General features: G+C 44.3%; 2 protein-coding genes across 2 annotated transcripts in view; one reads left to right on the forward strand and one right to left on the reverse strand.

Moving 5' to 3' along the window:
* Nucleotides 1–12,158: 12,158 nt before the first annotated feature.
* Tat (tyrosine aminotransferase) lies at nucleotides 12,159–23,097 on the forward strand. Its single transcript, XM_055620816.1, has 12 exons — nucleotides 12,159–12,243; nucleotides 13,289–13,532; nucleotides 13,680–13,784; nucleotides 15,971–16,038; nucleotides 17,133–17,291; nucleotides 17,907–18,045; nucleotides 18,679–18,731; nucleotides 19,599–19,751; nucleotides 20,313–20,441; nucleotides 20,714–20,797; nucleotides 21,502–21,600; nucleotides 21,998–23,097. The coding sequence occupies exons 2-12, from the start codon at nucleotides 13,301–13,303 to the stop codon at nucleotides 22,136–22,138; spliced, it is 1,362 nt and encodes a 453-aa protein (XP_055476791.1). The 5' UTR covers nucleotides 12,159–12,243; nucleotides 13,289–13,300; the 3' UTR covers nucleotides 22,139–23,097.
* Nucleotides 23,098–26,203: 3,106 nt separating this feature from the next.
* The window catches only part of Chst4 (carbohydrate sulfotransferase 4), a 26,538-nt gene continuing 25,827 nt past the window's right edge, over nucleotides 26,204–26,914 (reverse strand). The window contains exon 4 of the transcript XR_008721698.1: nucleotides 26,204–26,284. The gene's annotated coding sequence lies outside the window, so the exon portion shown is untranslated. The remainder of the gene's footprint in view (nucleotides 26,285–26,914) is intronic.

Here is a 26,914-nt window from a genome sequence, read left to right on the forward strand (position 1 = left end):
GCTGATTGCATGGTCTGGCTATTGTGAATACAGCAAACACAGATGTGCAGGCATGCTCTTTGGTATGTTCCTTCCTGGACATACCCATGAGTGGTACATCTAGGTCACAGGGTGATTCTAGTTTTAGAATCTATACTAATTTCCACGTGGTTATATTAATTTACATTCCTATCAACAATCCATGAAGGTTCATTTCCCCTTGTATATTTATATTCTCTGTCTCTTTCTTTTTCTCTGTGCCTGTCTGTCTGTCTGTCTGCCTGTCTCTCTTTCTCTGCCTCAAGTATGCTAGCACTTTTACCATTCAGCCAACATTCCCAGCCCACTTATGGCTTTCTTGATGATGCCATTATGACTGGAGTGACAGGAAAGTCTTCGCGTAGTTGAGATTGTTGTTTTCCTGATTCTAGTTTTCTTTTGCCTCTTATTTATCAGGCAGACAGCTGAATAGCCTAATCATATGGGCCCAGAGGATTTCCAGTTATAAAAGTTAATGATTCTCATTGCTCTATTGATTTAAGTAACAATTATTTAAACACAGGGCCTCATGATTTAATGCCTACGAGGCAGAACAGCCCCACTGCTTCCAACACAGCTCTCAAAGGAGACCACCTTGGCCTTGGGTCTGTTCCTCGGTATCCGTGTGACCTTTGGCAAGTTTTTTAACCCTCCAATGCTTGGGTTTTCACATTTTTCAAATATGCTTATAATAGTACCCAACACATGGTGGGAAGAAATGAAGTAACACATACTTATGCGAAGAGCATAGAGATGCTTGATCAGTATTTGTTGTTTATTATTATTTCTAAATTTTTAGTTTATTGTTACAAGACAATGCTTCTTCCAGCCCCCCCTTTTTTTTTCAATTGCTTCATTTTATCTTCTGGATAGTATAGAAAAACATTACTTTCAATTTATAATAAATTCCCATTCTCATAAAGTACTCACCATCATTTAAAGAGTTAACACAAGCTCTTTGAACAGTGTCGCACACAGGCGCTGCACAAAGATTATTTACTATGTTATGTTATCATCACTTATTTATTCAGCTATGTTTTTGAGCATCTGCTATAAGCTAGACACCCAGGCTACATCACGAAACGGTGATAAGTATTCTGCTCTCATGGAATTAACATTCTCACAGGGGTAAATAGAGAATAAGTAGAATATGTAAAACGAATACCATCCTTTACTGATTCTAAAACAACCATTCTCCCAGATGTTAAAACTCAGAAGCCAGGTGTCATGTGCCACACTTCTAATCCCAGCATTTAGTAGGTCGAGGCTGGAGGACTGCAAGTTCAAGGCTAGCCTAGGTTCATTGCAAGACCTTGCTTCAGTTAAAAAAACTTCTCAGGGCTGGGAACGTGTGTCACTTGGTTGGTAGATTGCTTACCTTGAATGTATTACGCCCTGAGTTTGACCCCCAGTACTGAATAAAACTGGGCCTGGCAGCACCCAGGTGGTGGAGGCAGGAGAATCAGAAGTTTAAAATCGGCTGGCTACGTAGTAAGCTCAGCCAGACATTGTTTAAAACAAAACAAACAACAACACAACAGAACCTCCCAAAATCCTTATAATTGGCATTCATTTCACACCAAACAGCATTATTTTTGTACAAAAAACAAAACAAAACAACAAACCAAGACAACAAATGTGTTGCTAGTCTTGATGCTAGGCATAGTCTTGATTAGATACAGTCTTATCTCCCTGCCTTCATCCGTAGACAACGAGTAGGCACTAGGAATCCACTTTCCTCCGATAAAACCAATATCCTTTGGATAACGGGATCCCAGAACCTTCCCTCTGGCTTTGTTTTGCTCATAGTCCTGTGGGAGGGAACTTGATGTCCCAGACTTGGGTAACTCACTGTGGTTTGTCCCCTATCAAGGGTTTTCTCCCCTCTGAAGGTTCCAGCAGGGAGTCTGGGTAAAGATTATTGACTTGCATAACCTCTGGCATTTGTTACCAGGCAGGGTAGGGAAAGAGTGTCCCTGACGCTTCACTGGGGGAGGGCAGCAGCGAAGCTCTGGAACATTCCATGCTTCTTGGCCAAGCGTGTGCTTCAGGACTTACCGATCTTGGAGACTGACCTGGGACTTTCTGCCGCGAGTGTGTTCTGGCAGAATTTGTCTGCGACCTCTTGTGCATCTGAGTGGTGACTGGGAATAATTACATGGAACTCACTTGAGGGTTCTCATGCTGTCACAACCATCTTGGTCCAGTGTCAACAACAGGTTCAGATGGGTTGGCCAACCAAGATGGCTTCTTTAAGATGGCTTCTTTACCTGTTCAGCACCCCAACAATTATATGTCCCTTCTTTGGCAAAAAACACACTGGGTTTCTTTTATTTTTATTTTACTTTTATATTTTTCATCTTATTGGATCTTTTTTCCCTTTTATTGAAAATAGCTTTTTTTTTTTTTCTTCACAAAACGTATCTTGATTATGGTTTGCCATCCCTCTACTCTTCCCAGGTTCTTCCTACCACCCCCTTCCATCCAGATCCACCCCCCCTTTCTGTCTCTCATTAGAAAACAAACAGGCTTCTAAGGGATAATAATAAATAATATAATATAACATGAGAAAACAAAATCTAATACACTGGAATAGGATGAAATAAACAGAAGGAAAAGGACACGAGAAAAGGCACAAGAGACAAACACAAGCACAGAGGCCTAGTAGTTCACACTTAGGAATCCTACAAAAACAGTAAACTGGAAGCCATAATACATATGCAAAGGACCTGCAGGGTAAAAGGAGGGAAAAAAATAAATAAAACAAAAGAATAAGATAGACTTAAAAAAATTAGCCCTGGCACTACACTATGGGAAAAGGAACCTCCAATGAAGAGTTCGTTTCTTTTCTGTTGGCATTTACTGCTGGGCGTGCAGCTCATCCTTAATAAGAAGAGTTTGTTTCTCCAATGAGACTCCCTTGGAGAAAACTAACTTTGCATTTACAGGCGGTTTTCAGTTGGGTTAGGGATGGAGGCGTGTGAGTGACCACTTCCCCTTTCAGCTCCGGGACCCCAGCTGGTCCAGACACGTGCAGGCCCTGCGCCTGCTGCCTCAGTCTCTGTGAGTTACCCTGTGCGTTGATTTAGGCTGTTGATTTAGACGGCCTGTTGATTTGTTTTCTTGGTGTCCTCATCTCCTCTGGCTCTTACACCCTATCACTTCTTCTCAGAGCCCTGAGGGGATGGATTTGATAGAGACACCCCCTTTTCAGGGCTGAGTTTGCCAAGGTCTCTCAGTCTTTGCATATTGTCTGGCTGTGGGTGTCTGCATGCGTTCCCGTCTGCTGCAGGAGGAAGCTTCCCTGGTAACGGCTGAACAAGGATTTGATCTGCACTCCTGGCCAGAGTGCGCACTGGATTTCTTACATGGAAGCTCAGGGTACCAAAAGGAATCTCGTAGATGAACTGGCCTGTGTTCAGAACCCTCAAAATTACACCCCCTATCCCCCAGACTCTCCTTGGTCAACCCAGTCATGGTGAATTTATTTCCTGATAAATGCTCAGGATGAGTGAGGACTGGATTGCAGAGACAGCCACAAATAAAAGGATAAAAGGACACTGAGTTCAGCCTGGAGACAAATGGCTGAAGTAAGAGGCATGGCTGCCCTGGTTATGCAAAACACAAAACAAATAAGGTGGTGTTATTTGCTAAACTCCCTGAGCAAGGTACCCAGAAGGCACCTCAGCCTGCAAACAGATGAAGATTTTATTTTGTTTTAAACTTTAGAACTTTGAAGTAGAGAGAATAGCCACAAACTTTAAAGGCTGCGTGGCCCTTCTAAAGCCCACCATCCCTTCAAACCCTGAACAAAACACCGGTTCAACACTGACCATTTATCCCATCATTACTTTCCCTCTTTTTCATGTTCTAATTATTGCAAAATGGTGTACATGTCCTGACTGTGGCTTATACAAAGCACCACGTGAGAAATGCAGGACACGTGGGAGGGAGAACAAAGACTTAAGATTATAGTCCACTGAGGAAGTTGAAAAATAGATATGCTCCTATGCAGCCAAAACCCAAGTGATGCTAATGATGATTCTAGCTAGAAAGATAACCAAGTAGTTAGTGAGGAGATGGGAAAGGTGGTGGATCTTCAGAGTTAGTTGGTTATTTTTTCTTTAATATATATATATTTTTTTGTATGTGTGTGGGTGCTTTGCTTGCACCGATGGCTGGGTACTACATGCATGCGTCGCTCAAGGGGGCCAGTGGAGGGCATCAGATCTCCTGGAGCCGGAGTTGCAGATGGTTGTGAACCACCGTGTGGTTGCTGTGAATTGAACCCTGGTCTTTAGGGAGATCTGCTAGTGCCCTGAGCCATCTCTCCAGCCCAGCTCATTATTTCGCTTAGGATTTCCCTGGTTATCTCTTGCTCTGGGATCTACTATTCTGCCTTCCAAGGGGAGAAGAAACCTGTATCTCGGGCCACTTAGCCTCCTAATGAGGAGTAGACTTCAGTGGTGAGATCTGGATCCAGATTTGGAGGCTTGAAGTCCATCTCAGACTGATGAATTCTGGGACTTCGCTTTGATTGAGGAGAAGGAAAGCTGTACTTTCAGGGACCGATGGGAGCTGACTCGGCTCCTGTTCAACCACCAGTGCTCTTTTTGGGACAGCTGTCCAATCTGCACCAGCAGAGGAAGGAAAGGTGTGGGAACAGATTTAGAAAACGAAGGCCTTGAGGTCACAGGTGACCATTAAAAAAAGTTCGTAGCCTTAGAAAAAATGTCTCATAAAATGTCATAAAAAGAGAGCCGTAAGAACACCAAACGGAGAGAGTAAGGGTATGGAATGCATGCCTAGAACAATATAGCCCGATACATTTCAAAATGTTAATTATGGGAGAAGGGATTGATGGTCATCGTCTCCAGCTGGTAGAATTCTTATTTAAAGAAGGTTTAAAGGTTTACTTATTTTATTTTATCTGTGTGAGAGTTTTGCCTGCCTGTATGCGAGTGTACCACGTACATGCCTGGCGCCCTTGGATGGCATCAGAATGGAAGTTACAGTTGGCTGTGAGCCAATGACATTGGTGCTAGAAACCAAATCTCTGTCCTCTGTGGGCACAGCAAACAAATGCTCTTAACCGCTGAGCCATCTTTCCGAAATATGCCAGGTGGTAGAATTATTTAAGAAGTGTTTTTGTAGCCGGGCATGGTGGCGCATGCCCATAATCCCAGCACTCGGCGGATTGATGTGAGTTAGAGGCCAGCCTGCTCTACCAAGTTAGTCCAGGACAGCCAAGGCTGCACAGAGAAACCCTGTCTCAAAAAAACAAAAAAAAAAACAACAACAAAAGTTTTTGTAAGCCAGGCATGGTGGCCTAGTTACACTTGTAAACCCAGACCTTGGGGGTTACAGGCAGAATGATCAAGGTCATCATAGGCTATGTTGTGAGTTTGAGGGGCTCAAAGACAAGACAAAGAAAAACAGAAACTACTGCAAAAATAAACAACAACAAAACTCAAACCAAATCATTGACCCATGGCAAAAGCAATGGCTTATACTTAGAAAAGTCCACTGGAAGTTATTTGGTTTTTATTTAATGTCGATTTTTATTAATTAATTAATTAATTATTTGTTTAGTTTTGAGACACCCCAGGCCGTAGTTTTGTTTTGTTTTTTTCCAACGGTAAGTCTTCATTGTGTCTGTTTGATGTAATCTCTTGTGAGTGTCAAAGCTTTCTGGGCCTTGACGCAAGGTCCAGTTTATTTGGTGTCACAGAAACCTCCTATACAGCTCTGGGTCCTCTCGATCACACACCCCTCCCCACCTGGTCTGCTTTCTATTGAGGGAAAACATTAGCTGCCAGAGGCAGGTACCAGAGCTGTTTGCTCTGCCTGTTTCCCTCCTGACCTCAGTGCTGATGTTGGCTCCCCAAGCACAGCTGAAGGTGTGTCCGTGGCATTGACCTGATGATGCAGCTGGTCTGGCCAGCTTCGAATGGCCCTGCAGTTTCTGCGTCAGCGCCAGTATTTGCAGGACCATTTTCCAAACCCTGTGCTGCCTGCTGCTCTTTGATCTGTAAACCTGAAACCAAGCCAGCCCGGCCTGACAGCAGCTGTTCTGTGCTTTGCAAACCACATCCTAAGCCAAGGGCTCATCCAAGAAAAAAAGGGGAGTCATTTTCTACAGAGACAGGCGAGGGGCAGGCACAGATGCTTCCTAAAACACAAGAGGGCAAGAACATGGGGGCAGCGGCTGTCTTTGATTAAATGACTGGAGCAAAACCAACAGCCTTAATATTATCATGCCTGTCAATCATTTTGAGAAATGTTTTAGAAAACAACTCCCAAAGCTTTCCAAGCCCCTGGATAAGAAGTCATTAACCTTTCTGAAAATAGGTCATCAACGTATCTAAAGAACTGTAGAATCAGGGTGTGGTGGCTCATCCCAGAATCTGGAAGACAGAGACAGAGGGTGGTGATTTGGAGGCCAGCCTGTGGTACTTGAGATGTTCAAAAACAAAAAAGAGCTGTTTAAAAACTAACACTCTAGTATAGAATATTCTAGAATAGGACATACCATAAACAGATTTAGGAATATACAGACATTTAGTACAAGATAAAGCAAATTTTAAAATGAGTAAGGAGAGCCAAGTTTTGGTCCCAGCACTTGGGAGTTAGGAGGAGCAGGCAGATCTCTATGAGTTCAAGGGTAGCCTGGTCTACATGGCAAGTTCCAGACTTGCCAGGGCAGCACAATGAGGCTCTGCTTAAAAAAAAAAAAAAAAAAAAAAAAAAAGTAAGAAGAGAGACACCCATTTCTGAAAATATTGAGAAGGATAACCTGGAAACCCTTCAGTTTCTGAAAATAAAATACATATCTGAGTTCCTAAAGATGAAAAGGGAACAACATAGGGCCCAAACGAGAGTGCACTGAGAACTATAAGCAAAGGTGAGCTAACTCTATTGCCTGAGGGAGAACTGCCCATGAATCAGTGTGGGGACAGCTGCCAAGCTGCCAAGCTGACAGCCTGTTTGTGTGTACAGGAGGGGGAGCCGGGCCAGAGCCTCGGAGGAGCCTTGACATCTCTTCTTGGTGCTCTCTATCTATCACAGGGAAAGCTGTCAGCTTCTGGAATGTGGTTCTGCTTCTAGAGGACTATCCCACAGATCACAGGAAGCATAAGCTTTCCCAGGCTCTGGCGTACAGGATGTTCTGTCTGCGTTATTGGCAATAGAAAACCTGCAAGTTTCCCCATGTCCAACAAGAAGAGAACAAACAAGCACCGCGTAGCCGTCAAAAGAGAGCTTTCTGGGTGTTGTGGTTCATCCCTGTAATTGCAGCATTTGGGAAGTTGGGATGGGAGGATTGGGTGTTCAAGGTCAGCTCAGGCTACTTAGAAAGACCCTGTCTCTAAAACAAAAAACAAAATTGATCTCTTTGCATGATAATAAGAAAATGCCCATACAACATAGTAAGATTAAAAACAGCCAAGCCTTAGAATAGCTTTGTTCAATAGAATAAAGTCAGGGAGCACTAAAAAAGGAAGAGGAAAATTAATTTAAAACACCTTTTAAAAATGACTTATTCATTTGATTTTCATTTATGGGCATCTTGCCTGTATGTGTGAATGTACATTCCGTGTGTGTCTGGTTCCCATGGAGGTCAGAAGAGGGTGTAGGGTCTTTGGAACTGGAGGTTTGAAGGGTTGTGGGTCACTTTGTGGATGCTGGGAACTGAATCCAGGTCTTCTGGAGGGCAGCAGAGCTCTTAACTGCGGAGCCATCTTGCCACCTCCAATAAAATTATTTTAAAACTTATTGTTGTTGTCATTGTTGTTATTGTGGGTGTTCAGCAGTTGCTTCTCTCCTTCCACAGTGGCATCTGAGGATGGAACCTGGGTTGTCAGGCTTTGTGCCGAAAGTGATTTTTACCAGCTGAGCGATCTCATAGGGCTTTGAAATTAGTTTTTGTCATTTTATTCAAAATGTCAAAGAATTTTTAAACTATGCAATGAGAATAAAATTAATGAAGTGGTTGGCATTTTTAACACTTAGTCTTCACAGTGTGATGTCTGTTTCTTATTTTATTTTATTATTTTATGTGCATTGGTGTGAGGGTGTCAGATCCCCTGGAACTGGAGTCACATACAGCTGTGAGCTGCCATGTGGGTGCCAGGAATCGAACCTGGGTCGTCGGGAAGAGCAACCAGTGCTCTTAACCATTGAGCCGTCTCACTAGCCCATGATATCTACTTTATTTCAGTAATACATCTCATTTCAGACCAGCCACATTTTAAGAATCAAAAGTCAATTATGACTATTGACTACTCTATGAGACTGTGAAACTATAAAAAAACTGCTATGTATATACTCATTGCATATTTACAAATATATATGCACAAACACACACACATATGTATTAGCAAACCCAAACCAACTATATACACATTGTATAAACACGGAGAACAAGTTTAAGGACACCCAGGGAATGCCCAAAGGTGTTGATCAGTGGAATGAGATTGTGGGAAGGGAAGGTAGCCAGGATTCACTTCATGCTCTGTTTTACCTTTCTGTTTTGAGATTCACGTTACAGAGCTGGCCTGAGGCTTGAGCTGTTCTGGCCTCAACCTCCTTGAGTGCTGGGGCTACTGGATGTATCACCACACTTGGTAGGATTCATTCATTTAGGAACATGCCTATCTGTATTGGAGAAGAATACAGTAAACATTACTAAAAAAGTAAACGAAAAAAATCTGTCTTCTTTACTGTGGTAGTCAACTTAGAAACTGATCCCAAGGGTATAATGAAATATAAATTAACATTTACATATAAGGATTTGCTTGGAAGTTTTACCTGTAATAATAAAAACTAGACTCTATCTTATGTGTAACAGTGGAAAATTAGTCAATAAATCCTGATATTTTCCTATACTGCGATTTTATAACATGGGAAATATTCGTGACATAATTTAAAAACGCAACACAGAAGCGCTATGTGTCAACAATGACTCAGTGTCTCTACTTCAAGGTATTTACCCAAGAAATTAAAAACAGATGCTCCTACAAAAGGTGGTATACAAATATTCACAGCACCATTCACAGCTGTTGGGTGTGGGGAGCTCAGTAGACTCATTTTCTAGGTATTATCTAGCCTTAGAAAAGAACGAAGAGCTGCGAGATGGTTCGACCTGGAGGGATCTGGGAAACGCATGCTACCAGCACACGTGCAAAGCCACGTGCTTCACTACCGTTCTTCAGAGATGTTAGAAGCAGGCAAATCCTGGGTAGAAAGGCAACTGGTGAAAGACGAAGAGAATGAGGCCACTCAATGTCTCCGGTTTTCTTTTGGGTGTTAAAATGTCCTGGAATTAAGGCTGGCAACAGTTGCAGAAGACTACGATTGTGCTAAATAAAAAGCACTTAAATGTTTAAATAAAAAAATAAAATAAAATAAAAAGCAGAACGTGGTGGCGCATGTCTTTAACCCCAGCTTTCAGGGAGGCAGAGGCAGATGGATCACTGTGAGTTCGAGGCTAGCCTGGTCTACAAAGCAAGTCCAGGACAGCTAAGGCTACACAGAGAACCCCTGTCTCGAAAACAAACAAGCAAACAAACAAAAATAGTGAAGGAAACTAGGAATGGTCACATATTCCTTGAAGGCCAGGAGGCAGAGGCAGGCAGATCTTTGAGGGTTTGAGGTCAGCACGGTCTACGCAGTGAGTTCCAGAACAGCCAGGCCTGCATAGTGAGACCCTGTCTCAAGCAAACAAGAGTCAGACAGAAGTAAATTATGTGAGTTTATTTCCTCTCCCCAGCTTTCTAGATGTGTGCTGAACACTCAAACTCAGGTCCTCATGCCTGCCAGTGACAAGGACTTTATCACCTGGGCCATATGCCACTTCCCTTTCTGCTTTTCAGGCAGAGAAGCCCTGGCGATTGAGTTGAGGGCTCAGGGCTTCTGGTGTTAAAGTTAGATTCTTTTTGAATGAAAGGTTTAGATGGCTGCCTTTGCCTGGTGCCTCTGGTTCTTCGCTGGGAAGACGAGGATGTCTCTGCCTGTCTCACTGGAGGGGGAAGAGGATGGCTAGACCCGATCTGGAAAGTCCAGAAAAAAAAAAAAAAAACCCGAATTGTTCAATACTCTGGGGACATTGATCCCTGCAAATCAGATGACATAGACTGAACTTGGGTCCCGACAAACAGGATCTGAGCTGGGGGAGTCACCAAGTCTTGTCTTCCTTAACCTTTGAATTGGTTGTATATTTCATAAATTAGCAGGGTGTTGCTGTGGACTTTCTTGTTGACATTGGGACATTGGGTGTCTTTTTCAGTCACTTTCCACATTTTTTTTTTTTTTTTTTTTTTATACAGGGAATTGAACCAACACAAACGCTGTACCGCTGAGCTGTACCACTGGCCCTTCCTCTTTACTTTTTGAGACAGGGTGTCTCTCTCTGACCCCGAGGCTCCACCAGCTGAGCCACACTGGCTGGCCACAACATCCCAGGGAGCCTGCTCTCTCTATACTCACAGTGTTGGGAAGACAGGCTCTGCACGGCCATGCCTAGCTTTATGTGGGTTCTGGGGATCCGAACTCAGGTCCCAATGCTTACAAGACAGCCGTCTCCACAAAACAAAGCAGCCCCTGAGTTGCTTTGTTTTGTTCGGTTTCTGTTTGATGTATTATTCTCTCAATAACGTTATAGAAAGTAAAGGAAAGAGATTGTTCGCTTCTTTTGTTTGAGAATTGGACCTATGCTTTGATTCTTGGGTGAGGTGACTAAGATTGGGAGCTTCTCTGGGCAAATAAATGACAGGGACCAACAGAAAGGCCAATGAGATTTTAATGAGTGGAACCTAGAATTTAGAGCCACAAGGAGGGCACACCAGGAGTGACTCTGTGGGGGGTCCCGAGCTTGGGCTTGCTGTAGCTTTTATTGGAGGTTATGGAGATGTGTGCCTTTGGGCACTAGAGCTCTGTTGTGGCCAGGGTGATGTGAGCCTTGTGCATCTAAATCTCACTCCACCTTTTCAGCTCCATTGCAGAACGTGGACATTGTAGACCTGTGCCCTGTGAGTTCGGAAGCTCTGCACATGCTCAGAGATGCAACTACACAAATCTCAGTCTAGTGCCTCTTGGGGATGGTGTTATAGCTGTTGTCTGTGCCCGTTGGAGGGGCAGGGAACATGCCCAGCAATCAGATTATGCGCTTTAGCTTGGGAGGCGTTGGGACTACTGTTGTTAGTTCCTTTATTATTGTGATCAGTTACAAGCTGTTTTGGGGCTTTTTCCATTTAGTGAAAAACAAAACAAAACAAAAAACCAACAACCCAGTACTTGGAAATTCTCCCCCTCCCATCAGATCCTAAGTCAATGCACACTTGAACAGTTTCATACACCTAATGAAGACAGAGCTGCAGAGATTTTGGCTACCTTGTGCTTTGATTGGTTATTAATTTGTTTTAACTGCCCAGTTTCTTCTAACTGGAGTCTAAAATTCTATAATAGGCTAAGTAAAGGGAATTAAGGCATAGGAAAAAGTCATAACAATAAGGATGAGGACAATAAAAAGTATACTTGTCAAATAAGCTGGAGAGCATGATTCTACCTGTGCTTTGAAAGTTATTAAATCATATATGTGTGTATCTCTGTATTTCTATTTATCTATCCATTGACTCACCTATTTTGGTGAATTGATGGAACTCTTTTTTTGTTTGTTTGTTTGTTTGTTTTTACTTGGAGTTTTGTTGAGCTTTTGTGGAAATTGTAGTTGTCCATAGCAAATCCCACATACAGTAGATGAATATTCAACCAAGCCCTTGTCATTGCCTATGTCCAGGAGTGAGAATAGAGTGTACAAAGAGGTGCCAGAGGACCCTTGTTTTTAACGTATTTCTATACTGTTAACATACTTTTCATAACAAAAAGGACAATGAAGTTGTTATCCTGACTACCCTCCAGAGTGTTCTCAAACCTCCCAGGAAGAGTTAATACAGACAATTCCAGGTGCTTGAGCTGAGGACAAATCCCGGATTGGATGGTGGCCCAGGGTGAGAAACAGCCGAGGGAGTGTGTGGGAGGCCCAGGGGAGGGCTTAGTTCTCACTCTCAACCAATAGCATCAGGGCTTCAGACCTAACGCCCATTGGCTGAAACTATTTCAAGGGTCAGGGTTGTGCCTAGACTCATCATCACAGGACTTCTTGGTGGAGGTGTGCTTGTGAGCTCACAGCTTTGGCTGCTTGGAGGCTGCTTTGCCTGGTCTTGGAAGGTAATCCCCGAGGCACTCTGCTCTGTGATGGTGGTTGAGGTGTTCCCGGCTTTCTTTCTGCTAGGGCTGAGAGGCTTACCTGAGATGATTTTATTTCAACTGGCATCAATCTCCAGGTCTCTCTCTGGCACTGATAGGCAAGTGACTCACTAATTTTACAAAGTTTTTGAGATACGGTCTTGCCAGGGTGCTCAGGCTGAGGTACTGGGAAGATGCTTCCTCAGGGGTTCTCTTTGTGGACACATGCTTTGATGAATGCTTTCCTGTCTTCTTTTCTTGGTTTGGCTTAGGGCATAGAGATTAGAGCTGAAGATAGGAAATCCCACTTACACATGGCCAGGGAGATGGTACAGTATGAAAAGCACTTGTTACCCTTGAGGTGTGAGGACTGGAGTTCGGATCTCTAGGACCCGTGAAAAGTCAAATGTGGCAGTGCTCATTTGTAATCCCAGAACCCACAGCGAGCTGAGGCAGAGATCCTGTCTTAGGCAAGGTGGAAGGTGAGGACTGACATCCGAGACTGTCCTCTGACCTCCACACATTTGTAGTGGAACATGCTAGCCCTCACGGAAGCATGGGTGTGCAAATGTACACACCTGAATAAAAGACAAGAGAAAATAAATCTCATCTGCACTAGATAAGTGTTCAGTTAAATACTTTCTGCTAATTTTGTAAAGATGGGTTGTTACTTTATTTTTTATCTCCACAAGACTTTTTTTTTTTTTTTTTTTTTTTTTTTTTTGAGACAGGTTTCTCTGTGTAGCCCTGGCTGTCCTGGAACTCACCCTGTAGACCAGGCTGGCCTTGAACTCACAGAGATCCTCTTGCCTCTGCCTCCCGAGTGCTGGGATTAGAAAGGCGAGTGTGCCTGGCCCTTCCACAAGACATTCTTAAACCCTCTTATTCATAGCAAGGCTGCCTTACAAGTGAAAGACTACAGAAGAGTTAGAAGCACGTGTGATGTCACTCCTGCTTAGGTCCAGACATAGCTCCCCAGCCCAACGTGTTCTCGTCATCACAGAGTTGTGCTTCTTTTTTCCTGTAGGCTTTGTAAGCCATGGACTCCTACGTGATTCAGACGAATGGCAATGACGGCCTGCCTTCAGTTCTGGATGTCCATGTCAATATTGGGAGAAGCTCGGTGCAGGGAAAAATGAAAGGCAGGAAGACCAGATGGAATGTGAGGCCCTCCGACATGTCCAATAAAACTTTCAATCCCATCCGAGCCATTGTGGACAACATGAAAGTGAAGCCGAATCCAAACAAAACCGTGATTTCTCTGTCAATTGGTGAGTTTGGGTCACTTGATGGAGGGGTGGCATCGCCCACCCACCTCCCGCCCTCTTGGGCTGGCTGGAAGAGGTGAGAGGAGATGAGACCCAGCCACGGGGGTGAAAACTCATGGCGGCTCTTTTGCTTTTCTCTCTCATGAACAGGAGACCCTACTGAGTTTGGAAATCTGCCTACAGACCCTGAAGTTACCCAAGCCATGAAAGATGCCCTGGACTCGGGGAAATACAATGGCTATGCTCCGTCCGTTGGTAAGCTTACACAGAGGTGATCCTGGTGGCTTTAAAAGCTCCGTAGTGCTTTTTCTTGTTTTGTTCTGGGTTTGATCATTGCTACATAACTTAGTCTGACCTCAAAGTAGTAATTCTTCTGCTTTAGACTTTCAAGAGCTGGGATTATAGGCATGTGATAACATGCCTGATGTTTAATTTTTTTTTAAATTAAATGTATTTATTTGTGTGTGTGTGAGAGAGAGACAGACACACACACACACCTGGGGTGGGGGGAACCAGGGGGAGTGAAAGTGCCATGGTGTGTGTGTGTGGCAGTCAGAGGACAACTTTCTCCTTCCATCATGTGTGTCCTGAAGAGCCTAAGATGAAACAGCCCTTTAGATTAGTGAAAGGGCCTCACGCTGGATTCTTAAACACAGCTATTAAAGTCTAATTTCTTTCCTGATTTTATCTGCTTGCTGACACCTCCTTATTAGGTTCTCGAATGAGTTATCCCTCAAACAGGCCTGCCCCTCCTCACCGTGGAGGCGAGTCTGGCTGGTGCTCAGCCCTCTAGGCTCTGAATTTATTTACACATTGCCTCCTGTAAATACTTCCTTTATTTCTTTGTGGTTTGAAGCTTTGTTTTCATTTTGGCCTTGATCTCTTTGAAAATCATTTGTTCTCAGGACTTGGGGAGGCAGAAGCAGGTGGCTGCCTGTGAGTTTGAGGCCAGCCTGGTCTACAAAGTGAGTCCAGGACAGCCAAGGCTACACAGAGAAACCCTGTCTCAAAACAAACAAACAAACAAAAAAAGTTTAAGAGGAAATGTAGCAAAGAATGGCTGATACATTGACGGTTGAGGTCACTCCTGAGAGCAAGATAAACTTTCCCATTTAGGGGAAACTCCACCTGGCAAAAATGTCTCCCCTAAAAATTTCAGTAAAATAAGTTAATTCCATGGCTTTATTTTCATGTTGCGTATCTCCCACTGAGTATTATATACATTGAACCATTCTTAATGCAGAATTTTTTAAAAATCCAGTTTCATACTAACATCAGATTTAAAAGCTTTTTCAAGAGGAATCAGGGACATGGCTTTTAGGTAGATTACTTGCTTATTAGAAAGAAGCATACAACAATCAAATTCAAGACTCAAAATTAGGTTACAAAAAACATTATAATGAGGCTCAGTGAGATGTCTTAGTAGGTTAAAAAAAATGCTTGCTGCCAAGTCTAATGATCTTAGTTCAATTTTCAGGACCCACAGAGTGGAAGGGGAGAACCGACCTCACAAAGCTGTCCTCCAACCTCCACACACATGCATGCCCACACGATACACAAATAATTAATTTTATTATTCAGAGTATTAGGAAACCAATTAAGGTTGGAAACTGGAATCAGCTTTTATCTGACAAGTCTTCAAAGGGTCTCACATTGCACAGTAAGGGACTGCAGATGACGGTTGTCTCTAGGAACCTATTTTTCCTCATTAATAAAGTAGGGAAGGTTGATCAATGTTGCTTGAAAGACCCATTAGTATTTCTGTTTGTTTTTTCAAGACAGGGTTCTCTGTGTGGCTCTGGCTGTCCTGGAACTTGCTCTGTAGACCAGGCTGGACTTGAACTCAGAGACCCACCTTCCTCTGCCTTCCAAATTCTGGGATTAAGGTGTGTGCCACCACCGCCTGGCAGTATCATTTAAGTTAAAGAAAATGAAATCAACTTGTGTTCTTGCCAACTTGTCTTCTTGAAAGGCATTTTGTAAAACATTATAATAGATTTGAATCCTCTAATACTTCAAGCCTGCATGCCACACTAGGAATGTCCCAGAAAAAGAGAACCCTTGTATTATAAGTATGGTACACTTACGTGAAGCATATGAGTTGAAACTGTTGATGGTATTAAAAAAAAATAGACCCCATATACAGGGATTTAAGAATAATCTAAACCCTTTTTAAGGCAGAATAAAACATACTCATATTAGTCAAGCTTATGCAGTGAATGTTATGGTTTGGGAAGCTGCTGCTTCTTGTTGTTATACATTTGTACTTTCAATAAAACAGCGACAAATAAAGTTCATTCCCTTCACATACGGTGACTGGGCTACACAGAATGACCTGGCCCTAAGCAAAGACGGGAGGCAAATGGAAACTGTGCTGAGGTTTGGGCATGATTGTCAATCGAGGGATGAAAACCTCCAGCTTTGTCTCTGTCTCGTCTCAGGCTACCTATCCAGTCGGGAGGAGGTTGCGTCCTATTACCACTGTCCCGAGGCCCCACTGGAAGCTAAGGTGAGCCGGGGTCCCAGCTCAGAGGCCGCTGAGGGCAAGCATACTCCTTGTTTCTGTCCCCCAGGGAGTGAATGATGGTTTGAGGGGAGCTTTAGCAAGTTGAGGACTTCTTACATGGTAGGGGCCACCGATTAGCTACCGTGATTAAAATCACAACTGTGTAAGGGGCATCTCTGACCACTGTGCTGTTGTCGCCGAGTCTCAAGGGACCCGCAAGGTCATCCTAGATCTTGTTTTCTTCAAAAGATCATTGAGGAACTGTTCACAAATAGAAAATTACTTAACTCAAAAGAATTTATGAGTAGGATGTGTTTATGTATATGTATGTGTATGTGTCTTCACTCACTCTAGGACACTGAGACAGAATGCTAGGGGTCTCGTGGCATGGATCGGTGGCAGTGCCAGCCTTAGATGCTGTCCTCCTTCTTATTGTCCGCCTCCTAATCGAAGGGGTGTCTCGTTTGTGTTCAGAGAAAAATCAGGCTTCAAATCCCTGATCAAAAGTAAATAAATAACCTGGTGAAAAACAGTCCAAGGTCCATCAAAGATCTCCCTTGAGAGTTGATTGAATCATAGCCAGCTTGTTCTCTTTAAAATGATTAGCTTATTTTTTTAAGTGGTTATCACTTTCAACAACATTTAGGGATAGATGGTTAGTAGAGAAACAGACACATACATAGATGGTAGATAGATAGATAGGATGACAGATAGATGGATGATAGTTAGACCATAGATAGATAGATAAATAGATAAACATGGATAGATAGATGACAGGTGGATGATAGATAGGAGATAGATAAATAAATGATAGATGTATAGACAATAGATGGATAGATGAATGAGAGATAGATATAGATGATAAATAGATATAGATAAGTAGACAATAGATAAATAGATGATAGATAGATGATAGATAGATGATAGATAGATAGATAGATAGATAGATAGATAGATAGATAGATAGATACATAGATGTGGTTTGGGCTCAGCACAACCCTTCTATTTCCTTGGGACTTCCTAAGTACATTCATTATTGTTTCCAACTCACATATGTGACAAGCTCTCCCTGAGTCTGCCCTTTGCTCTCTTTACAGGATGTCATTCTGACAAGTGGCTGCAGTCAGGCCATTGAGCTTTGTCTTGCTGTGTTAGCCAATCCTGGACAAAACATCCTCATTCCGAGGCCTGGGTTTTCCCTCTATAGGACTTTGGCTGAATCCATGGGAATTGAAGTCAAGCTCTACAATCTACTGGTAATCTTCTTTCATTTTTTTAAAAATGTTTTTTAATGTTTATGTGCCTGTCAGAAGAGGGTGTTAATTCCCCTGGAACAGGAGTTACCGATGGTTTTGAGCCATCACATGGGTTTTGGGACTTGAACCTGGGTCCTTTGTAAGAACAGCAAGTACTTTTTAACCACTGAGCCATCGATCTCCAGGTCCTAACTTTTAATTTTTGACCCAAGTGCTCAGTTACTAACCTGTGGGGGGGGGGGGGGAGATCTTTGTCATACAGAGAATGGTCTGCAGGTGGGAGGTTAGAGCCAAAGGCAGATTTTATTCTTTAATTGGTTTACATTGGTTTATTTTGTGTGTATGTTTGTGTGTGTGATTGGGGCAGTGCGTTTAGTGTGTGCATGCAATAGCACATGTGTGGAAGTCAAGGACAAATTTCAGGAGTCAGCTCTCTGCTCCTACCACGTGGGAGCCAGGGCTGGAACTCAGAGCACCAGGCTTGCTGGCAAGCCCCTTTACCAGCTGAGCCATCTCACTGATCCCTTATCTTACTCTTTACACCAAATCCTTGGGCTGAGTATCCCCCCTAAACTGTTCAGAAACATCTTGGTCTCACTCGTTCTTCTTTCTCAGCCTGAGAAGTCTTGGGAAATTGACCTGAAGCACCTGGAATCTCTGATGGATGAAAAGACAGCTTGTCTCGTTGTCAACAACCCGTCAAATCCCTGCGGCTCAGTGTTCAGTAAGAGGCACCTTCAGAAGATTTTGGCAGGTAAGTGCTGAAGACACCTCCCCCCGAACCCCTGCACAGGGGAGGAGGTGAGAGCAAATCCCTTTAGCTGTTCCCTGTGGCAGAGTGTGTCTGTCCCTAAGCCTTGAGTCTGAGTGACTCTACTAAATGATGTGTCATGGACCCCAGGACTTGTCTAAAAGAAGGGAGGAATGAGAAATACAGGCTGCACATCCCTAATCCCAAAACAGCAAACATTCCATTTTGGTGCATTTTGTATTCCAGATTAAAAATGTTCAAATGTTCAACTCTATATAAATGTAGGTGCCTGCCCCCCCTTTAAAGTCCAAAACAAACAAACAAACAAACAAACAAACAAACAAACACCCCAAGAAAGAGAAACAATAAAGCACTCAAATCTGAAATATCCCCGATCCAAGGCACTTTGGTTAAGAGGTTTTTCAGCTGTGTTTGCCTTTCTCCACTACCGTCCTGTGGAAGAGAGTTTGAAATGTGTGGTTAAGTGGCACGTGCAGGCTAGACACCCTGGAAGAACACAGAAGTATTGAGTCCCTAAGAGGCTGATCAGAGCCACGAGCATGGAATGCAGGGCACAGAGGACTAGGCGTGGAGGAACCGGAAATGATTGTGGCACGGTTTTCTCGTTATTTTCAGTGGCTGAAAGGCAGTGCGTCCCCATCCTGGCCGATGAGATCTACGGTGACATGGTAAGTCTGGGTTGGGTTACATCACTATAGGAGTCTCAATACCACATTGTTTTCTGGGACGTGGAAGGTTGGCTAAGGGAATAGTCAGAAGCAACTGGCCATTCTTGTACAGCCTGCTCCATAAGTGCACAGACCACGAATCCTTAGCTTTTTGTTTGTTTATTTATTTAATTAATTAAAAGAGCTAGGAAAATCCGGACGTTCTTGGAACTTACTTGAATGTAGGTGCCAAGGTGATGGATTATAAAGGTATTTGTAGATTTCTTGTTTATGTCTCTGATGGATGTGTATTTTTAGGAGTTGTGGAAGGGGGGGCCAGTTCTGAAAATGTAGCTCAGTTGTTGGGTACGTGTATGGCTAGCTGGCATGCTCAAGTCTGGCTCCTATTCCTGGCATCATAAATTAAAAGAAAAAGTGCAAGGGAAGAGGAAGGACTGTTGATGTTACTGATGAGGAAGGATTATTCTAGACTTCTTTGGGAATATTACCCGTAATGAGCTTCGGAGTCTTTTTGTCCCTCCAAAAGTATGACATTCTGCAACATAGCTGGGCCCAGGAGGGTTAGAGATCGGTTTATTTTTAAATTCATAACTCCACCAGTCATCATTCTGCAGTGTGAGTTCCCAGTAATTGTACATGCTAGTGGGCTAGTGTCACTGTCTTCATTTTAGGCTTCCTTCAGTCCAGACCACACACCAAATTAAACGTCTTTGGATAAGTTTCCCAGAACCACGTGGGAGCTGGTCATGCCTGAGGGTGGGAAGGGGCCTGTCAATCCGTTACCCTGTCCCTCAACATTTAAGAGAAGGGATGGGAGGAAGGCGTGGGGTCTAGAGGAAAGCATCTACAAGCACCTCTTGTCCGCAGGTGTTTTCAGATCGCAAATATGAACCGCTGGCCACCCTCAGCACCAATGTCCCCATCCTGTCCTGTGGTGGGCTGGCCAAGCGCTGGCTGGTTCCTGGCTGGAGGATGGGCTGGATTCTCATCCATGATCGAAGAGACATTTTTGGCAACGAGGTGAGGGCAATATGGCAAAATAGTGTGGATAATTTGGCATATGCATTTGGTTTGGATACCCCATGTTGCGGAGGTAGGGTTTCTTCCCCTTCCTGCCTGTGTTGTTCGTGGTGCCCGGAAACTCGATGGACGCAGACAGGGATAGACATTCCTCATCCAAGCCCGGTTTTCTGGTTTTCTCCTATTTGGGTGTCCCCCATGCCCCATCCTCCCCTCCAGTTTTAAGGCTGTATATAAAAAGGCAAGCAAGCAACTGCAGCAGTGACGGCACTGTTATTCATGATTTATGGGCCCCATTTTTATTTCATCCTTATGACACCCTACCAGAGCATCTTACAGTCAAGAAAAACAGGGTGCAGAGAAGTTAATGCCATCTGCCCACGTTCACACGTGGGTTTGTGACAGAGAAGGAAGGTCTGTGGACCCAGGTGGTGGAATGTGAGAGGGCCACTGTGTGCCATCTTTCCTGAGATTAAAAACCTGACAGAAAGGTCAGAATAGGGTCACGGCACAGGGAGGCCTAAGAAAGGCTAAATAATTTGTTTCCTGGTGGGATTCTAGATTCGAGATGGGCTGGTGAAGCTGAGTCAGCGCATCCTGGGACCGTGCACCATCGTCCAAGGAGCTCTGAAGAGCATCCTTCAGCGAACCCCTCAAGAGTTCTACCATGACACCTTAAGCTTCCTTAAGGTAAAGGGCAGCTTGTGGCCTTTTATTTGAGGACTTTGGGAGTCAGAGAACACATCAGCGGAATTAGGAATGGTTGTCCCTCATTTCTGCAGCACTGTTTCAGGGTGGGACTTCCAAATCAGGTGATACCAGTGCCATTCTCCACAGGCTCACCCCTCTCATGTCTGTAATGCACTCTCTCTTCCTAAGGACTTTAAGTGACAGGGTTTTATTCTCTTTTACTTAACATTTGATCCTTGAATTTTTTCCCCCCTCTCTGCCTCTTCTTTTAGTCCAATGCGGACCTTTGCTATGGGGCATTGGCTGCCATTCCTGGACTCCAGCCAGTCCGCCCTTCTGGAGCCATGTACCTTATGGTAAGTGTGTGCGTGGTGTGTGTGTGTGATAAAGCACAGGACACTGGCTTGGCAGGATCATCATGGGTGGTCCTGCAGGATACGCCTCCATCCATAAAGATGAGTTAGGCGCTAGTTCCCATTATTTGAAAAATTGTCTTGTTGTGAATTGTCCCAGCTCCTGTGTCCACAACACTCTCTCAATAGCCTAATATGTCAGTACAGTAATTCATCTCATGGATACAGGGCATGCTTTGTGGTTCGTGACTAAGAGTGATGTTGGTTCCTTCAGGTGTAGGGGGGCCACATAGAATTTTTTTTTTTTGTCTTCAGTGTCACTATTGCCATTTGAGGCCCAGGGTTGCTTACTGTCCTGCAATGGGTGGGACAGACCGTGCCCAAAGTAAAAAAAAAAAAAAAAAAAAGAAAAGAAAAAAGGAAATAACCTTGTTCTAATGCTAACTATACATTTTTTGAGAAAAGGAAAACTGCATTCCTTTTCCTATTTTCATTTTTCAACATCCAGAACCCTTCAATAAACTAAAATATGAATGCTAACACGACTCCCTCCTTTCTGTAGGAAGCTCCTGCATTCCCCAGTGTTGGTGTTATTAGTTATGGGCGGCAGAGTTCCCAGGCAGCTTTCAAGAACTCCCTGGCATCAGAAACTGGCCTGTGTTCCTCCATTTACACTCCAGCCTCTCTCTCTCTTGTTTTTGGTTCAGGTAGGAATTGAGATGGAACATTTCCCAGAATTTGAGAACGACGTGGAGTTCACAGAGCGGTTAATTGCGGAACAGTCTGTCCACTGCCTCCCGGCAACGGTGAGTGAGTGCCTCCAGCCATTCCGACAGCTCCTGGAGACCACGGAGCTCTTCCTGAGTTGCGTTTCAGCCTAATATTTGCTCCCATACCAAGTGTTCTCATTTGATAAGATTCCAAAACTGATGTGTTTTACAGCTTCTGCCTGAAATTAGTTTCTCCTCCATTCTTATCCCCTCTGTAACAGGAAGAAAACACTCAGTGTGGTTGGGAAGAAAACTGTCTATTTTTAAGATGAATTAGCTCAGTTGCTGACTCAAGTTCACTCCCGTGGAGTGAAATGCCACCCCGGTTTGCAATGGCATTACCCTGCCTTGCCAACTAGAGGCCTGGCTATGCTAAGCTGAGCCAGCATCAGATCCGGCTGCCCTGGAGGTAACATGCCCTTGTCTTTTGCAGTGCTTCGAGTATCCAAACTTCTTCCGAGTTGTCATCACAGTCCCCGAGGTGATGATGCTGGAGGCTTGCAGCCGGATCCGGGAGTTCTGTGAGCAGCACTACCACTGTGCTGAAGGCAGTCAGGAGGAGTGTGACAAATAGGTCCTCGAGCATCCTTCCGAAGACAAGTCCCATCCAGGGAGGGCTGGGCCGGGCTGCTCGTCCTCAGGGGCTCCGATGTGCCTTCTGGGAAAGGGACCTCAAAAGCATCGCATCAAGAATTGAAGGTTATTCCTCCTCCCCCCCAATCACATCCAACACACACCCGGAACCCCACATTCTCCCCTCATTCGGCTCTGCTTGAGTGACTCATGAGTTCGTTAGCCCCCACCTGCACGCACACACATACACACACACACAAACACACACACACACACATACACGCCATATAACTTCCTCATCCCGAGGTGAACAGTTTACCAGAAAGAAGCTGAGAGCTTCTTACCACAATAAAAGCGAGAGCTCAGGATGGGAGAAGCAGAAGACACACCCATATCCTCAGGCTGTCATGGGAAAGGTCCTTTCCAGTCAGGTCCGAAGTCACTTCTGTTGCTGCCCCACTGGAGCATAGCTCACTCTTTACGTTAGAGCTATACTGGAAAGGGGTTGAGGACATGTGAATCTGCTTAATTATATTCTAAACACATTGGGAAACTTCCTATTTAAAGGATCCCCGACAGATCTTTTTTTTTTTTTTGTAAAGAATTATTTTGCTGTGCAAATAAATACCAGCTTCCTAAACTGATCAGCTTCCTAACTGATTAGATTCCCTTGTATCAGGTTTTCTTTAAACAGGAACACACCTCATTGGAAGAGGAAAACAAAAAAAGGAAAGGGAGGCCTTGCCGGAGATATTGCTGAGTATAGGCCAGTGTCCTTCTCCTAGCCTCCTTGTGGAAACATTGGCCACTTTTGCTGTCATGTGAATATTGATTTATTAATATTTGTTATATTATCTTTTCATATATTTTTAAGAAGCATTTATATTTTAAGATCTTTTATTTTGTCAAGGGTATAAATTATTTTTTTCTTTTTTTTTTAAAAATAAATTTTGTCACATATGCTTCGCTGTGATGTGTTTTCTCTGGGGAGGGGTTTCAGTCTTAAGGCCCAGAGTGGTCTATTACCCGCTACATCTCTGTGTGGATACTTTTCCTTGTTGCTGTAACAAGACACCGGACTAAATCGACTTGGGAAGGGAGGGTTTTCCTCTGGCTCACAGTTCCAAGGGGGTGCAATCCATCATGGAGGAGAAGGCACGGTGAAAGAGGAATGCTGTGCTCATCCGGATTGCTTCCTTTAATTCATTCTGGGACCCCAGCCCATGGAATGATGCTACAGCTAGGATGGGTGTTTCCATCGTAGCTAACCTACTACATAAAATCCCTCACAGGCACGTCCAGATCTTTCTCTCCTAGGCTATTCTAGATTGTAATAACCAACACCAGCCATCCTGATATCATCTATTTGTTGGTGGATGTGCTGATTTTAGAAGTTTACTTAAGGACCAACCGTATATGTAGGTGTAGGTGTGTATGTATGTGTATATCTTCAGACTTTCAATATCTTGGCTTCGAAGCCTGTCGTAACAACCACCTACCCTTGCCTAGATCCCTTAGCCAGTCTGCGGGGAACAGAGTGGAACTAGCTTCGCTTGACCTGCAAATGAGGGGTGTTGGGGTCTTTCAGCGCTTTGTCCACAAACCCTCTTAAGTGCAGTTGCCAATTAACGGTTTTCCCCCAATGCCTCTCTCACAGAAGGGAGGGACAAATCTCGCAGGGCTTTCCTTAGACCATCACAGTCTGGAGGGAGCTCACCAAGGCAGGCTTTCTTAATTAGAAGAGGAACTTAGGGTCTTGACCCTGCCAGTCACACCCAAAGAATTATCTTGACAGAAATAAGCACCAACCTCCCCTCTTCTGACCCGTGTTTTAGTTCAGCTGGTCCCCCAGAAAATGCACGTCCCTATCAAATCCATAATGAGGGAATGTAAAATGACTGAGATGATAAAGATGCCCGTTTCCTGTGTGCCACTCTGGAGGACATTTTCCAGAATTGTCTGGCTCCTCTTTTCCGGTCTCCTGCTTCCAAAGAAATAAACAGGAAAACAGATCTTTCAACAAGAGTCTGAGCTTTTCCTGCACGGATAATTCCACCTGGCATTGCTAACAGGATTCTGCCCAGAGGCTGTCATTCCACAAAATAATCCAGATGAGCAGTTGGACATCGTGGTGAGAATGACTGGGCATGTAGTTCAGTGGTACAGTGCTTGGCTAGTAAGTACAAGACCCCGGGTTCATTCCTACCATTGCTGTTGGCGGTGGGAGAAGTTTGGGGTTTCGGGAAAGTGCTGGGGTGTCGAGGGCTGTATGCACACTGGGCAGATTTCAAACGACACATACAAACATCCCGTGCCTTATGGTGGACTCCCACCACCCAGTTTCTCCGGTAAGGAAATGAATATTTAGTGCTCCGAACCTGAAGGTTCTGAGCTGATGTGAGCGGCTGTGCGTGCATAGGCAGGCACGGTTTCCCTTTTTAAAAACCAAATGACTCAGCCTTACAGTTCTGAGCTCTATCTAGGTCCAGGGAGGCATGACATATCGGAAGTCCTGGATGGCCCTTAAAAATCCTCCCCGGTCCCTAAGCTTAACATTCTGGGGAAAAACTAAAACAAACAAAAACACCATAAACGCTTTTCTGTATCAGTGTCCCGAGTCTCCGAATTAAACAACCTGGATGAAAAGCTGGAGACAAAGGGCTGCAAGCTGTGGATTGACCTCCCAAGGAAGGAGCACACCTACCTGTCGACAGTCCTGACCACAATTAGGCGGCAAGTGTTCCCTAGTTTTCAACTCAGCCTGGGAAACTCAAACAACTGCGCACGGGCAGATGAATGACACTCACAAAGGGGCCGCTAGGGCGGCCTGTGAGCAAACTTTGACAGTAGCTCTATTTTCTCTGTTTTGTTTACACCTTCAATTTGAACTTGAGCCCCACCCCTCCACCCCCACCCCCCCAGTGGCTGAGGTGAAGTTCTCTTCCTTCTGTGTGCCTTCGGGTTCCAAGAATTTGACAGATCATCTCTGGGCGACATAAACACCTGCTAAGCGTTCCCAGCTCTTGGCCCTTCCGGCAGCTGGGAGGCCGCCCAGGTAGGAAGTTTGCTGGTGTCAAAAAAGCGTGGCCCTCTGGAACGTTAACGGATTGTAAGCAACCTAGACGTGCTTTGCAAACACACCTCCTGTGAGCATGTGAGGTCAGACGCCGGGCTCTGCTCGCACCATGGTCAGCAGTTTCCTGGCCTCCTTCCCTAGGTGCACACGGGCACCCTGCTGAGAATGATCTGTAGGTTCCCATCCAACAGACAAGCTCAGAGCTCGGATTCTCACCGGGAAAGTGAGTTAACATCAAAGAGATACTGGCGTGTGGGACGCATCTTTCTACCCGTGGGCAGGGATTGGACGAATTAAAATTAAGATGGTCACAGCATCCAAAGGGAGCTATAGATTCATGGTGATCCTCATCCGAGTCACGATTACTCGTTTTTTGCATTACAAGTACCCTAATTCGGATGTTGGAAATGTTAGGCCAGGTGAAAGATGGCAGTCAAAAATATTACATGCGTGATTCCCCTGATATCAAATACCCGACACAGGCAAATCCGTAGAGCCTGGAGAACGGTTGGCTGGCTGCCCGAGGCCTGGAGTGAGGGTCAGAGTAGGCAAGGGAGTGTTTGCCGATGGGTACAGGGTTTGTACTGGGGTGAAAGGTAAGTTCTGAATTGACCATGGTTGTGCTTGCATAACCCTTAAGATACTAAATCAACTCTACCGTTAAGTGAGCCACATGGCCCAGGGGCAACGTCTCAATAATCCTTTTTTAAAAAGGCAGAAGGGAGTAAGACCTCAAGGCGGCCGATGAGTGCGTCGGCGTTTAGAGGAAGTTGTTTTTGATCGGCTTTGTTTTGAGACAAGCTCTTCCCGTGTACCTCAGGCCAGCCTCAAACCTACCACCCTCAGGATGCCGTGATTACGGGCGTGCACCGTCATGCCCAGATAGAAATGTCAAGATTTAAAACAAAACAAAACAAACAAACAAACAAACAAAAAACCAAAAAAACCCACCAAAACCCTGCAAGAGTATCAGTTTGTGCTTACCTGTTCACAGCAGAAATCAGTGTTCTCTCGAAGAGTGTGTCATTATTTCAGACTCTAGCATTATAAAATGGTAGACATTCTTTCTTCCTAAAAAAAAAAAAGCCTGTATTTTATGTGTGTTTGGGGAATGGTATACATGCCATGTGCAAGTCAGAGGACACGCCCAGGGGTCTGCTCTTTCCTTCCACCCTGTGAGACGCTGGGGTACAGCTCAGGATGTCAGGTGTGATGGGAAGTGCTTTCACCTGCTGAGCCATCTCCAAGGCCTGATAACACTTTTTTTTTCTTTTTAATTTTAAATTAGGGAGGACACACTTTCAGGAATTAGTTTGGGGAGAACTGGATGGGTGACCTTGTTGTCACTGGTTTATCTCAGGGTACAAAGGCCTTTTTTTTTTTTTTTCCTGACTCTGGTATTTCATAATGGAAGCAGGGCAAATGTCAATAGGGCTTCAACATTGGGAAGCATTCTCTTTAGAAAGTTCTAGAAAAACAACTGGTATTTCTGTAAAGAGCGGAATTAGCATGTGTGCTAGAAGAGTTGGCTGTTTCCTGACATGATCTTGACTTGAATTATTTACTATGAAACCTACATAAAACTATAAATGAGATTATAATCCATGCTGACGTGGATCACCAGTTTAATGATTGCTGGTCTCTTCTTCTTCTTCTTCTCCTTCTCCTTCTCCTTCTCCTTCTCCTTCTCCTTCTCCTTCT

This window comes from Psammomys obesus, unplaced genomic scaffold (assembly GCF_907164565.1).
Source record: "Psammomys obesus unplaced genomic scaffold, mPsaObe1.curated_primary_1811, whole genome shotgun sequence".
Classification (NCBI taxonomy): domain Eukaryota; kingdom Metazoa; phylum Chordata; class Mammalia; order Rodentia; family Muridae; genus Psammomys; species Psammomys obesus.